General features: G+C 39.9%; 2 protein-coding genes across 5 annotated transcripts; one reads left to right on the forward strand and one right to left on the reverse strand.

Moving 5' to 3' along the window:
* Nucleotides 1-229: 229 nt before the first annotated feature.
* On the forward strand, nucleotides 230-4,888 carry LOC121995573 (E3 ubiquitin-protein ligase hel2-like). Of its 4 annotated transcripts, XM_042549299.1 has the most exons (9): nucleotides 230-574; nucleotides 950-1,255; nucleotides 2,071-2,279; nucleotides 2,359-2,407; nucleotides 2,648-2,737; nucleotides 2,846-2,908; nucleotides 3,002-3,140; nucleotides 3,216-4,607; nucleotides 4,702-4,888. In XM_042549299.1, exons 1-9 carry the CDS (start codon nucleotides 407-409, stop codon nucleotides 4,779-4,781), a joined length of 2,496 nt encoding a protein of 831 aa, XP_042405233.1. In that variant the 5' UTR covers nucleotides 230-406; the 3' UTR covers nucleotides 4,782-4,888. The 4 variants fall into 4 exon arrangements, with proteins under 4 accessions (XP_042405233.1, XP_042405231.1, XP_042405232.1 ...); XM_042549297.1 differs by having other exon boundaries at nucleotides 3,002-4,607; XM_042549300.1 differs by having other exon boundaries at nucleotides 439-574; nucleotides 1,011-1,255; nucleotides 3,002-4,607.
* Nucleotides 4,889-6,995: 2,107 nt separating this feature from the next.
* On the reverse strand, nucleotides 6,996-10,934 carry LOC121995574 (protein WHAT'S THIS FACTOR 1 homolog, chloroplastic-like). Its single transcript, XM_042549302.1, has 2 exons — nucleotides 9,415-10,934; nucleotides 6,996-7,479 (listed from the first exon to the last, which is right to left on the reverse strand). The coding sequence occupies exon 1, from the start codon at nucleotides 10,924-10,926 to the stop codon at nucleotides 9,673-9,675; it is 1,254 nt and encodes a 417-aa protein (XP_042405236.1). The 5' UTR covers nucleotides 10,927-10,934; the 3' UTR covers nucleotides 6,996-7,479; nucleotides 9,415-9,672.
* Between the last annotated feature and the right edge of the window lie 498 nt (nucleotides 10,935-11,432).

An 11,432-nucleotide genomic window follows, 5' to 3' on the forward strand; every position in this document is an offset into this window, starting at 1 on the left:
ATTTTGGATATTATTTACCTCACAACTCATACCTCAGAGCTTATATATATATATATATATATATTAAATTTTCCTTTCGATGTATTTTGGATATTATTTACCTCACAACTCATACCTCAGAGGCTCAGAGCTCACAAGCATTCTGTATTCCCGTTCTAGAATTTTCCTCATCTTTCTTATTACAAAAATTAATACATTCATTTAATTAATATAAATTAATTAGGTTAAAATTGCAGCCGATTCGGTTCCGACCGACCCAAATCGGCCGTTCGCCTCCCCCTAACCGCGTCTGCTCGCCTTCCCCCAACAGCGTCTGTTCGCGCTTCTCCTCCTCCCTCTCCGTCGATCTCGTCGCCGACCTCTCGTTCTCTCTGTTTGCGTGATCTCCGATCTCTGGCTGTCCCTGATGGATGATAGCTGTGCGGTTTGCGCCGATCCCCTCGAGTGGGTCGCGTATGGTCCATGCGGCCACCGGGAGGTTTGCTCCACCTGCGTCGTGCGCCTCCGATTTGTGCTCGGCGACCGCAGTTGTTGCATATGCAAGACTGAGTGCCCGATGATCTTCGTCACCAAGGTACCCCATATAGGGATTTGCCCCAATATGTTTCTTCTGTCGTTTGTTCTCCTTCTCAATTAGATATATTTTTTTTTCGCTGTCTAATTAGGATTTGTTTGTAGAGATAGAATTTTTGCATTAATTTTGATATCTGCAATGTTCTTTTCTCATATACCAACACAATTAAGCTTTTTAGCACTGTGATTGTCATGTACTGGTAAGATTTATTCCTTTCCAATCTCTTTTCCGTTGGTTTGAACTCATTTCGTTAATGATTAATATGAAATTGCGTAGCTATGATTTTTTTCCATGTTCCTTGCATTATATATTTAAATTGTATGGCATTTAGATGTTTTTTTTTTACTTTTCAATTGCTAATGCTGTAATTAACAGGCTCTTGGAGATTATACTAGAGTCGTAGCTGATTTTTCAGTTTTCTTAACTGGAGGAACAGAAGGAAAGACTGGAGAATATTGGTACCATGAAGATACACAAGCCTACTTTGATGATGCTGACCATTACAAGATGGTAAAAGCGATGTGTCGTCTTTCCTGTAGCATCTGTGACAAGAATTCTGAGAGTCAAGGTGGTGAGGGCATAAAGAGGAGAACAAGATTTAGGAGCATAGAACAATTAAATGGCCATTTAAGGCATCAACACAACTTATTCACGTGCAACCTATGCTTGGAAGGAAGAAAGGTGATTTAACATAAAAATGTTTTTTGTGACTTTTTACTGTGTATGAGTATCCTTAATCAACTGGGGAAGATTAAATTTCTTAATTGCTTGATTGCAGTTTACATGCCAGCATTGAATCCGATTCCAAATAATTAACCTGTTTTCTTAGTGCTTCTGTTGAAAGAGTCAAAGAGGCACTAAATTTCATTGTGACTTTTCTGCATGCTAAATTTCTTGCTGGTTACCTTTTTTTTTTTTAGGAATTTGTGTTTTCTTTTCTTCTTGAAACTCTCTTTCTTAAAACATGTAAGTTGATGCTCACAGTACGGATACACACAGTTCAAAAAGCTGGAATAGACCAGCCTGTTTGACTAGATAATTGAGAACTAGTTACACCTGCTGGTTCAGTCCAACCAGAGACATTCTACCTAGCAAAATAGGCAAAAAGGTACATCAACTCTGATTTTGATAATTGAATTTGCAAGTCAGTGGAAGTTACAACCTAGTTGCTTAAAATATTATATGCCTTTATTTTCAATGTTTTTTGTAAATACCTATTACGACAATCGCTCATTATCCTCAAAGCCTTAAGCCAGGCTAAAAAATTCTTGTCATCATGGCACAAAGTTGTTCGCAAAGCTAATAACTGCAAAAGCTTGTGTTCGGATCTCACTGATATAGTTATAGGATCATGACTTTTCTTGGGGACACAATAAACTAGGGTATTGCTTTTTTTAACTTCTCATCAAACAAGTTTATTTGATTTTTGTAATTTATTGTCAAGAATCACTATAATACCAGTGCCCTTGCTGAAGAACTTTAGTAATTTCAAACAGGTATTTATTTGTGAACAAAAGTTGTACACAAGGTCACAATTAAATCAACACAAGAGCACTGGGGACTCTGAGGTGGATGGCAATGAGAGTGAGCGTGGAGGCTTTATGGGTCACCCCATGTGTGAGTTCTGCAAAAACCGATTCTATGGGGATAATGAACTTTATATCCACATGTCAACAGAGCATTATACCTGCCACATATGTCAACGGTATGATTTAGCTCTTTCCAGATGACTTCATTATTTCCAAATTTCATGGACATTTTTTCACTTGTCATGACAAATGCAGGCAACATCCAGGACAATATGATTATTTCAGAGATTATAATGACTTGGAGGTATTGTAGTAAATCTCTACTTTTATGTAATTCTAGAGAAATTCACTGCAGCTGTATATATAAACACTAGTTTAAATGTGTATGCCTTGCCTATGTTTATGTAGTCAAACCTTTTGCATCATGTATTTAAGGTCAAAATATCAGCAAAATAATATCTGATGATTATGAGAGCAGCATTTTACTGGTTCAGAGCTTTTAAATCTCTAATTATCTAACTATAATATTGTTGTTATACAACAGATGCATTTCGGCCAGGAGCATTTTCTTTGTGAGAATGAGGCATGCTTAGAAAAGAAGTTTGTTGTTTTTCAAACTGAAGCAGAGATGAAGGTGAAATTTTGGAGAAATTCGTGTCTCTTTTCTCTTTGTATTCCTTAAACACCATCATGATTTAACAGACAGAATAATTCTCTGACCTTTATATGCATTTCCTTACAGAGGCATAATGCCCTTGAGCATGGGGGGAACATGTCACGTTCCAAGCGAAATGCCGCACTTAGGGTATTTAACTATCCTGAATTTCCTCACTCCTGAAACAGTTTGTCCTTTAGTTTATTTGTTGAAGTATTCTTCTCATTCACATTCTTCGTTCAGATACCAACTAGCTTCACGTATCGGCGGAACGAACAAGAGCAGCACCGTGGAAGAGGTCGTGGATTCCACCGAGATCCATCTGACAATCAGCTATCTATAGCGATACAAGCTAGCCTTGAAACAGCAGCAGCTGCTGATGGTAGATTTCAGGATTCTTCTTTTGGTCATTCGAACTCTGAGCATAGGAGGGCAAGACGTGCTAATGCATTTACAGGTTCCTCAGAAGTCTCAACTGTCAATGAAGGTCTGGAAGCATCTGTGAATCAAAACACTAGGACAACTCCAATACTAGAAGAATCCTCCTTCCCTCCTCTTTCTGATAGAGAACTACTAGAGCCTTCTTCTAGATATGTTCAAGCCCTTAGCCAAAGTTCCAGAAATCCTGTCAAACTTAGGGAAGAATCATTTCCTCCTTTACCTGGTGTGGCTAATAAGCCAAAGCCTACACAGGGATTAGATGGTTCTTCTGCAAATTCACTTGCTGCCCGGCTCCAACGTCACAAAGGCTCTATTGTGATTAACTCTGCTCCACAAAGGCAACTAGAGTATCATGAGATCTTCCCAGCTGCTTCTCAATTACGAACCGCGCCAAATCATGGCATCACATCATCCACTAATACAAGTTCTCAACCACGAGCAAACCGGACAAGAGAAAATGGATTTAGATCACCTTTATCTGCTAGTTCTATTAATTCAGATGCTGCTAATAGGATGAGGCATTCAGTATCAGCTCCCAACCTAACCGGTGGGAGTTCTTCCAACCAAGCTATTCTTAGTGTCAAGGGAGAGGAATCATTGCCTCTAAGTAACCAATCTCATACTTCCGTGAGTGATATTCACACTGCTAATAAATCATTGGTAGAACAGATTCAAGCTAGCTTAGGTATGGATGAAGACAAATATAGTGCATTCAAAAGCATATCATTGGAGTATCGTCAAGGTGTGATTAATACTTCGGAATATCTTTCTTATGCTGAGCAATTTGGCCTGTCACATCTTGTTCTTGAACTGGCTCGTCTTTGTCCTGATGCTCAGAAGCAGAAGGAACTAATTGATGCTTACAATGTGAATTTACGGAACAAAGGACGTCTGCAAGAAAAAGCCAGCAATATGGATGGTAGAAAAGGCAAGGGCAAAATTTCAGCCCGAGCTGAAAGTAAGGCTAAGAATACATTAACTGATAACTTCCTGGACACGGTAAAGAAGCTGCAATTGAATCAGAAGGCTCAGGAAGAAGAGGTGGTGGAAGTGCTTTCAAAGGATGGCTACCGGCTTTCTAAGGATAAACCTCAATCGCCCAGAGTTTCCAACTCAGGTGCAACTAATGTCAATTCAATTGAAATTAGTGTCGACAGGGCACCCTATTCTGTTACAGACATAGCAAAGCCAAATTTGACTGCTGGTGCGAGCAGTAAGCAACGTAAGAAGACATCAAAATTCCATAGGACGCGCCTGGGTGATGGTTCAGCAGCTGCACTTGATCTTTCTCGCAGAGATGTTAATCCTGTACCACAAGAGAATGGAGCCATTGATGGTTCTTCTGAAACCATACCAATCCGAGGTGTTTGGCGTAGTGGCGGCGCACAGAGACTTTTCACAAACTCTAGTAAGAACGCCTGAAATGCATCGATTTCTTTTTTTTTTTTTTTTTTTTTTTTTGCGAACGTCATGTGGTTGATTTGGTAATCTATATGTATCAGGTTCTGCAACAAATGCATATCTGATGCATCGACACTATATTTTGCCATTTGCGGCTCTTTTGCAATTATATTGTGTGTAATTTCACATGTTTCCAGAACCTTTTGAAATGTGCGCTAAGGATGGACAATGCAAAATTTTGTTGTGGCCAGACCACATTTTATATATTGTTCGAATAGATTTGGCAAACATTCTCTGGACCTGCATATTAGTTGTCTCACTATGACTCACAGCATAATTTGTCTAGTATTCTCATGCACGTTTCATTTAGCAAGGGAACGACTCTATCTTATGCAAAAGGTATGCAACTTTTCTCATTCTTAAATAGGTTCGTTTACTCGTATGAACAGAAGATGGAGGGGAAGTTCAACAAAGTCGCAAACTGTCTGATTATAAAAGTAGGGATCCTCTAGTCCGTAAATTTTAGATCAGGAGGTGGTTCATTGCATGAGGATCTTTGATTTGGATAGATTCCATCTTTAAATAGGTGGGCTCTATCCAAATCAAGGGTCTAAAAAAATAGACCATCCTCTGATCCGAAATTTACGGACCAGAGGATCCGTCCTCTGATTTTAAGGCATCAGACAAGGATTCATCCTTGCCTTAGTAAAAAATTAAGCCTGGCGTAATGACCAGGGATCGATTCTCAGGAACTGACGACTTGGGGTTTATCCCGTCATGCGCCTATGACCTGTGTACCTGCATGAATCTCCCTCCATATCCGTGGGGCCGGTACTAAGGGGGTCGTTAAGATAACGGATCTACCTTTTCTTAGTAAAAAATTAAGCTAAATAATTATAGTAGGCCATTCCATCTTAATTTATCTATATTACTCAAAATGTAAGTCTGAAGCACTGTTGTGCTTCTGGGGGTCCTTGCAACTCATTCATACCCTTAAACTTACATTTCGAGCACCATAGGTAAATAAGTGAAATGAACAAATCTATAGGGTTTAAAATGTAAGTGCAGAATTATCACTATGCTCTTTTAGGGGCCATGAACTCATGTACACTTTCAAATTTGCATTTGGGCAATGTAATCTATTAAATCAATATGTTACCTTTATGAACATGCAATACTCAAAACGTTGAGTGGGAGGCCACCATTACACTCCTAAAGGCCATAAGACCTCAAACGTGCCCTTAGACTTGCATTTTGAGCAATATAAGTCTATTAAGGCGAAACATTCATTTCAACTGGATAGACTTATTGTGCTAAATTTGCAAGTGTTAGACAATTAATGTGCTCCTAGAGATCATAGAAACTTCTGCATGCCCTTTAGTTTTATTTTTATTTTTATTAATCTAGGTATCCAAACCTTTGGCTGATTAATCATGGAGATAGACAGTCTTTCCCTTGATTCATCTATCGAGTAAATCCGAAAGTGTATCAGTTCTTAACACAACAACCCCATTATCACAGTAGTTTGAGCATGCGGGTGTAAATTGCCCTGCATGAGAATCAAATGTTAAATTGTCCAATTGTCATACGTACGATTCAACTAATTCTGAAAGCTGAAAGTGACCGATCCCATTTTATAAAATTTTTTTATTAATTATTAGGATAAATTAATGGGCCTGACACAACAACGTCACTAAGTAATTTAAAGAATTAATCTTTAGTAGTAGAGTAGGTCAATTAAGATGAAAATTTTATTTCATAGAGATTTAATTTGAAATTATCAATATGCCTTTAAAAATCTCCCATACCCATAGAGGACATGTACTTTCATTTTGAGCCATGTAAATCTAATTTCATCATAATTGACAATCATATATGAGCGCAGTGGAAGATCACTAAGTTGTCATCTGAGATTTAATTTCCAGTTATGATATATTTTTTTTTTTTTTTTTTAAATGAGGTGTGCAACCACTGGATACTGGACTTCTATGACACCCACCGCGAGCACTTCCCAATTTACTCTAACGGTCGGCAGAAAACTTTAGTGGCCGGTGGAAAATTTTCATGGTACTAGACACACTGTAAGAATTTTCCTTCAATGGGACAATAAATCTAAAAATGCTAGCATAAGAATTTTCCTTCGATGGGACGATAAATTTAAAAATACTAGTCACTTGGATGGATCTCTATAAGCGCTTCTCAATTTATCCTGATGATCGATAATTTTTTTTATAAATTGAACCAATCATCTTTTGAATTAATTGATTCGAAAAATTGGATACCTAGGTTATAAAAAATAAATTGTAAGAATACATAAAATTTAGATCCGTGTAGCTCCGTCAAGATGGATTGAATTTAACAAGGGAAGTACAATGCCAGAGAAGACCAATAAGAATGTTTGCCATCAATTACGCTTTAAAGAGAGAATATAAGATCTGGGCAAGATAAATTACAGTAACGGAGTAGGACATTTTATGTAGATTCAAATTACATTACGTTTGCGCATCAGATGAGCCTTTATCAAAGAGCGGGCACCATTTGAGAATTTTATAACTTCACATGCGTAAAATAAGAATTTTAACATAACACCTCTCCCAGATTTCCCTGTTTTTGATTGCTTTATCACAGTCCACTCTCACCACTTCCTTATGAAATGGCTCAGCTTGTAGATTGCCAAGCCTTTCGATCTATTAGGTTGAAGCAAAATGCATTTTAATGGTTGCTCAATTTCAGCATAGTCATCATCTTAGTAGCGCATGTGTATCCTCTATTATCTATCATCTCTCCTTGAATAGGTGTTTGATCTCCTCAACAAAGGACCTCAGTCTGTCCTTGTTCATAGTCGTCTTCGCTTACAGCATCGTGCTTTTGGTCCTTGACTGCAAGGATAGACAATCACAATGAGTTAGTCTGTCATTGTCAACACAGATTGGCCAACGTTTTGAAAGCACAAGCATTTAGTGCATTTTAATCTGTTCCAGTCCCGAGCCAAGAGGAGAAACAGTTGGATATCAAATTATGTTTCTCTTACCAATATATGAAACGAAGACATTCAAGGTTTGAGGTACATGCAGCCATGGATTCCGTCATGGTCAAGTAGTGGCAGTGAGAGATTACCTAAAACTCTTTTCAAAGAGTTACATGTTTAAGCAATGGTCCTCATCCACATCATCAGAAAATTGAGATCTAATGCATAGTTTTGATTTATCTTGGAAATTTTATAAATCACAACCTGTGTTTCCGAAATATACCAGAAAACATCCCTAATGTATTTACCAAGCACACTCCATTTTCTGACACACTTTCATTTCTAATTTCTCAATAACCACAAAGGTCACCAGCTGATTTTAGCTTCCTCAAGCTGCTTTTGTTTCAGCAATAGTCAGTACTTTAGGTACCTTTCGGATGTGAATAGCTTAGGATTTGTGTGTGTGTGAAAATAAACTCACTTGTGAGATCTCTCATGAAAAAATGTCATTAGCTTGTTGATCATTCTAGGTGGATCAATGCTAAGCAAGTTAGGTTTAGAAATCAACTTGTTGGGTTAAGTGAGTTGTTTAAGCATCATTAGGATGTAGATATCTCCAAAATGCATGTTTTAGGTGGAAATGAAATCGCACAAGATTTCAAGTGAAAAAATGCTATCAAAAGATGATTTCAAAATTAGCTTGTTAACCAAGTTATGCAAATCTAGCTCACATAAGCTGATTTTGAACCAACTTATCAGGTCAAAGTGAATTGTTTAGGCACCATTGAGGTGTGAAGTATCCAAAATGCATGTTTTAGGTGGAAATGAATTCAAGTGAAAATGTTGTCACAAGATATAAATTCAAATTTGTTGACCATGGAGTGCAAATGAAGCCCAAGTATGCTGAAATCAAGTTGTTTAGGTCAATATGAGTTATTAGGTACCACTAGGATGCAAATAACCCGAAAATGCATGTTTTATGTGGATCTAAACTCACATAAAATTTCAAGTTAAAAATATTTTCAGCAAACATGGAAAACAGTATAGATTGATCTTAGAAGCCTCCTTTTGAAAGTGGGAAGCCACCTTATATCAAGTTCATGTAGAGATATGAAAAGGCTGAATGAGAATAAAGAGTATTCGGAGTTTTTGTGTTTTTGAAAGTAAGGAAAAGATGTTTAGCATTATTAATTTTATGAATTACTAGTTTGTTTGATTCTATAAACGTCTTGTAGTTGGACAATAGCAACAAACTTTAATTTCTTTCTAATCTCATCTCTTCTCCTTCCTATCCTACTTCCATCTCTTCTCTCTATTTGTACCCCTACTATACTTCCACATCATTGAGTAACTAAGATAAGATTGACAAGTAGATTCTCAAACAATATACAAAGAGAATTAGCAGCAGTTTCAATCTACAAAATGCTCAATGTGAAATTAAAACTATAACCCAGCACATGTTTTTAGATCGCACAATGCTTACATGTTACGACATAGATTCAGTCAATGGTAGACTAATGTTAGCAAAGAAGTATCCAAGATACAAAAATAGCAGCACCAGAATCTTTTTGCTTCAGAATTCTTTAGGTAATATAATGGATCCTTTGTTACTGTGAAAACAACTAGGTCAAAATTCAGGCTATGAAAAAATCTAGTAAGTATAACTCATTTGCTTTTGATGATGAAGAAACCATTCTCTAGGTTGTTAAACAAGATAGGATTTTTTTTTCTTTCAATGTATCAGTTAACAATAAAAGGCAGAATAAACAAATAGCAATTGATTCAAAGTTCTTAAACACAACTTCCCAAGAATAAGAAAAAAAGGATAGCCAAAAGAGTGACTTACAAAATATCTTCTCCGCGGAATGGAATTGAATTGCAGGAGGTTAGTAGGGGAGGTGGTTATTGAATTCCTTTGCTATTCTCCACTTGAAGCTCCTGTTGCTTGAACCACAAAGCATAGATTATCATACTGAATGCATCATATCAACAATCCTTCATGTCAGATTAAAGTTTAAACTCCATCCTCATCTGAAATTAGCTCAGCCTGCAAATGGCAAGCTTTTTCCCTATCAATTTTGTTAAAATGCAAATGCTAAAGCTGCTAAATTTCAGCAGTTTCATCCTCAGGTAGCTCTGCATTCTTCCTTGCCATTAGCTCCAGGTCCCTCTTCATGGCCTCCTTCTTGCTCTTCAGCTTCTCAAGGTACTCCCTGTGCCCTTCGTCTAGCATTTCCTCAAACTGATCCTTGATCTCCAGCAAGGGATCCCGATCCACGAGCTCCCCTTGGTCGTAAGCCTCCCTCAGCATGGCCGTCTTGATCCCACCCTTGAGCGAGAGGTAGAAGATACCCGGGTGCCGCGTGAAGGCGTTGGAAAAGGCATTAGAGAATTGGAACTCGTCGGAGAATTTGCCGATGATGGGCACCGCCATCCGCTTGAGCAGAGTAAGCGAGAGCACTTCGTGGAGCACACCTACAGTTCGCTTCTCCAATTCGGGGGAGGCCGGGTGAAGCTCCGAGGTGCTGGCGTAGGGTGATATATAGGGCAGTTCCAGCCAATCTCTAGTCCAGTCGCGCATCTCCCTCTTGAGGTAGAACCCTGGAGGGAGGCGGACATCGAAGTTGGGGCGCATGCGCACGCCGGTAAGTCGCGCCTCCTCCTCCGCCCGCCGCTCGATGACGGACTTGGCGTAGTCGTTGTCCCAGGAGACGAGCTCGAGGAAGGGCTTGTCACTGGAGGCATGGACGAGGCGGAGAAGATTAGGATACCGGGGGACGAGGGAGCAGATGAAATCATCGGGGAGCCCGAAGTCGCGTTTGGCGTTGAGGAGCTTCTCGGCGGGGAGGGCGCGGTGGCGGGAGATCATGAGGAGCTTGCAGAGCTTGGCTAGGGCGGCAGGCTCGTTCTGCGCGCGGAGGTGGGCTTCGAGGGCGAGGAAGGAGCGGAGGCGGGGGGAGGGGCGGACGAAGGGGACGTGGGGTTGCCCTGGCTTGACGGGGGCAGGATAGAGATCGAACAGGTTGGGGTAGCGGGCGAGGAAGGTGGAGATGCGGATGGGGAGGCGGAGCCGCTCCCGGCGCTTCTCGAGGTAGCGGAGCGGCATTGTGTGGCCGGGCTCGAGAAGCACCTCGCGGACGACGCGAGAGCAGAGGCGCCAGTGCTTGTCGCGGTCGATGGCGCCGTCGAGGAGTCGGTCCTTGCGCCAGGGAACCTTGAGGCTGGAGATAGAGGCCCAACCTCCGAGGAAGAACCACGGAGGCGGCCGCTGGAGGCGGCGGCGGAGCTGAAATGAGGATTGCATTGTGCTTCTGTTTCCGCTCCATAGCAGACTAGACCTCAAACAATTGGGCCTCATTTCCTATTTGGGCCGCTTCAGCCCATTTCGACGTGCCATGAAAAACGGCCGGAAGTCATCGTCGTCCATTACCATTTACCATCGCCGTGTCGAAGTTTTGCAGTTCTTCAGATACAACGAAAAACAAATGATCAGGGACGTCGTTCTCTTCGTGATTATCAATCCCCTTCTCTACGCATCGATCATGTTGTTTGGCGGCCCGCGATGCTCCGGATTATGGTACAACGGTAAAATATCTAAGTTATCATTCAGATATTTATGATTTGAGTCATAACTATGATGAATTTATAGAAATTACACAACTAAAAGATACTGTACTTCTCAATTTATCCTGGTAGCCGATGATAAATTTCCGTAGGACTAGATCCAGCATCCCAGACTCGACGTTATCTAGCATGATTAATTTTTTTTTTATTTGAAAGCCCACAATGATAAAACACATACATACAGTTAATTAGATATTCACATGTCAATTCTTAACCACGGCGCACCATCGAATTAGCGTT

This window comes from Zingiber officinale, chromosome 6A, assembly GCF_018446385.1.
Source record: "Zingiber officinale cultivar Zhangliang chromosome 6A, Zo_v1.1, whole genome shotgun sequence".
In the NCBI taxonomy this organism is placed as follows: domain Eukaryota; kingdom Viridiplantae; phylum Streptophyta; class Magnoliopsida; order Zingiberales; family Zingiberaceae; genus Zingiber; species Zingiber officinale.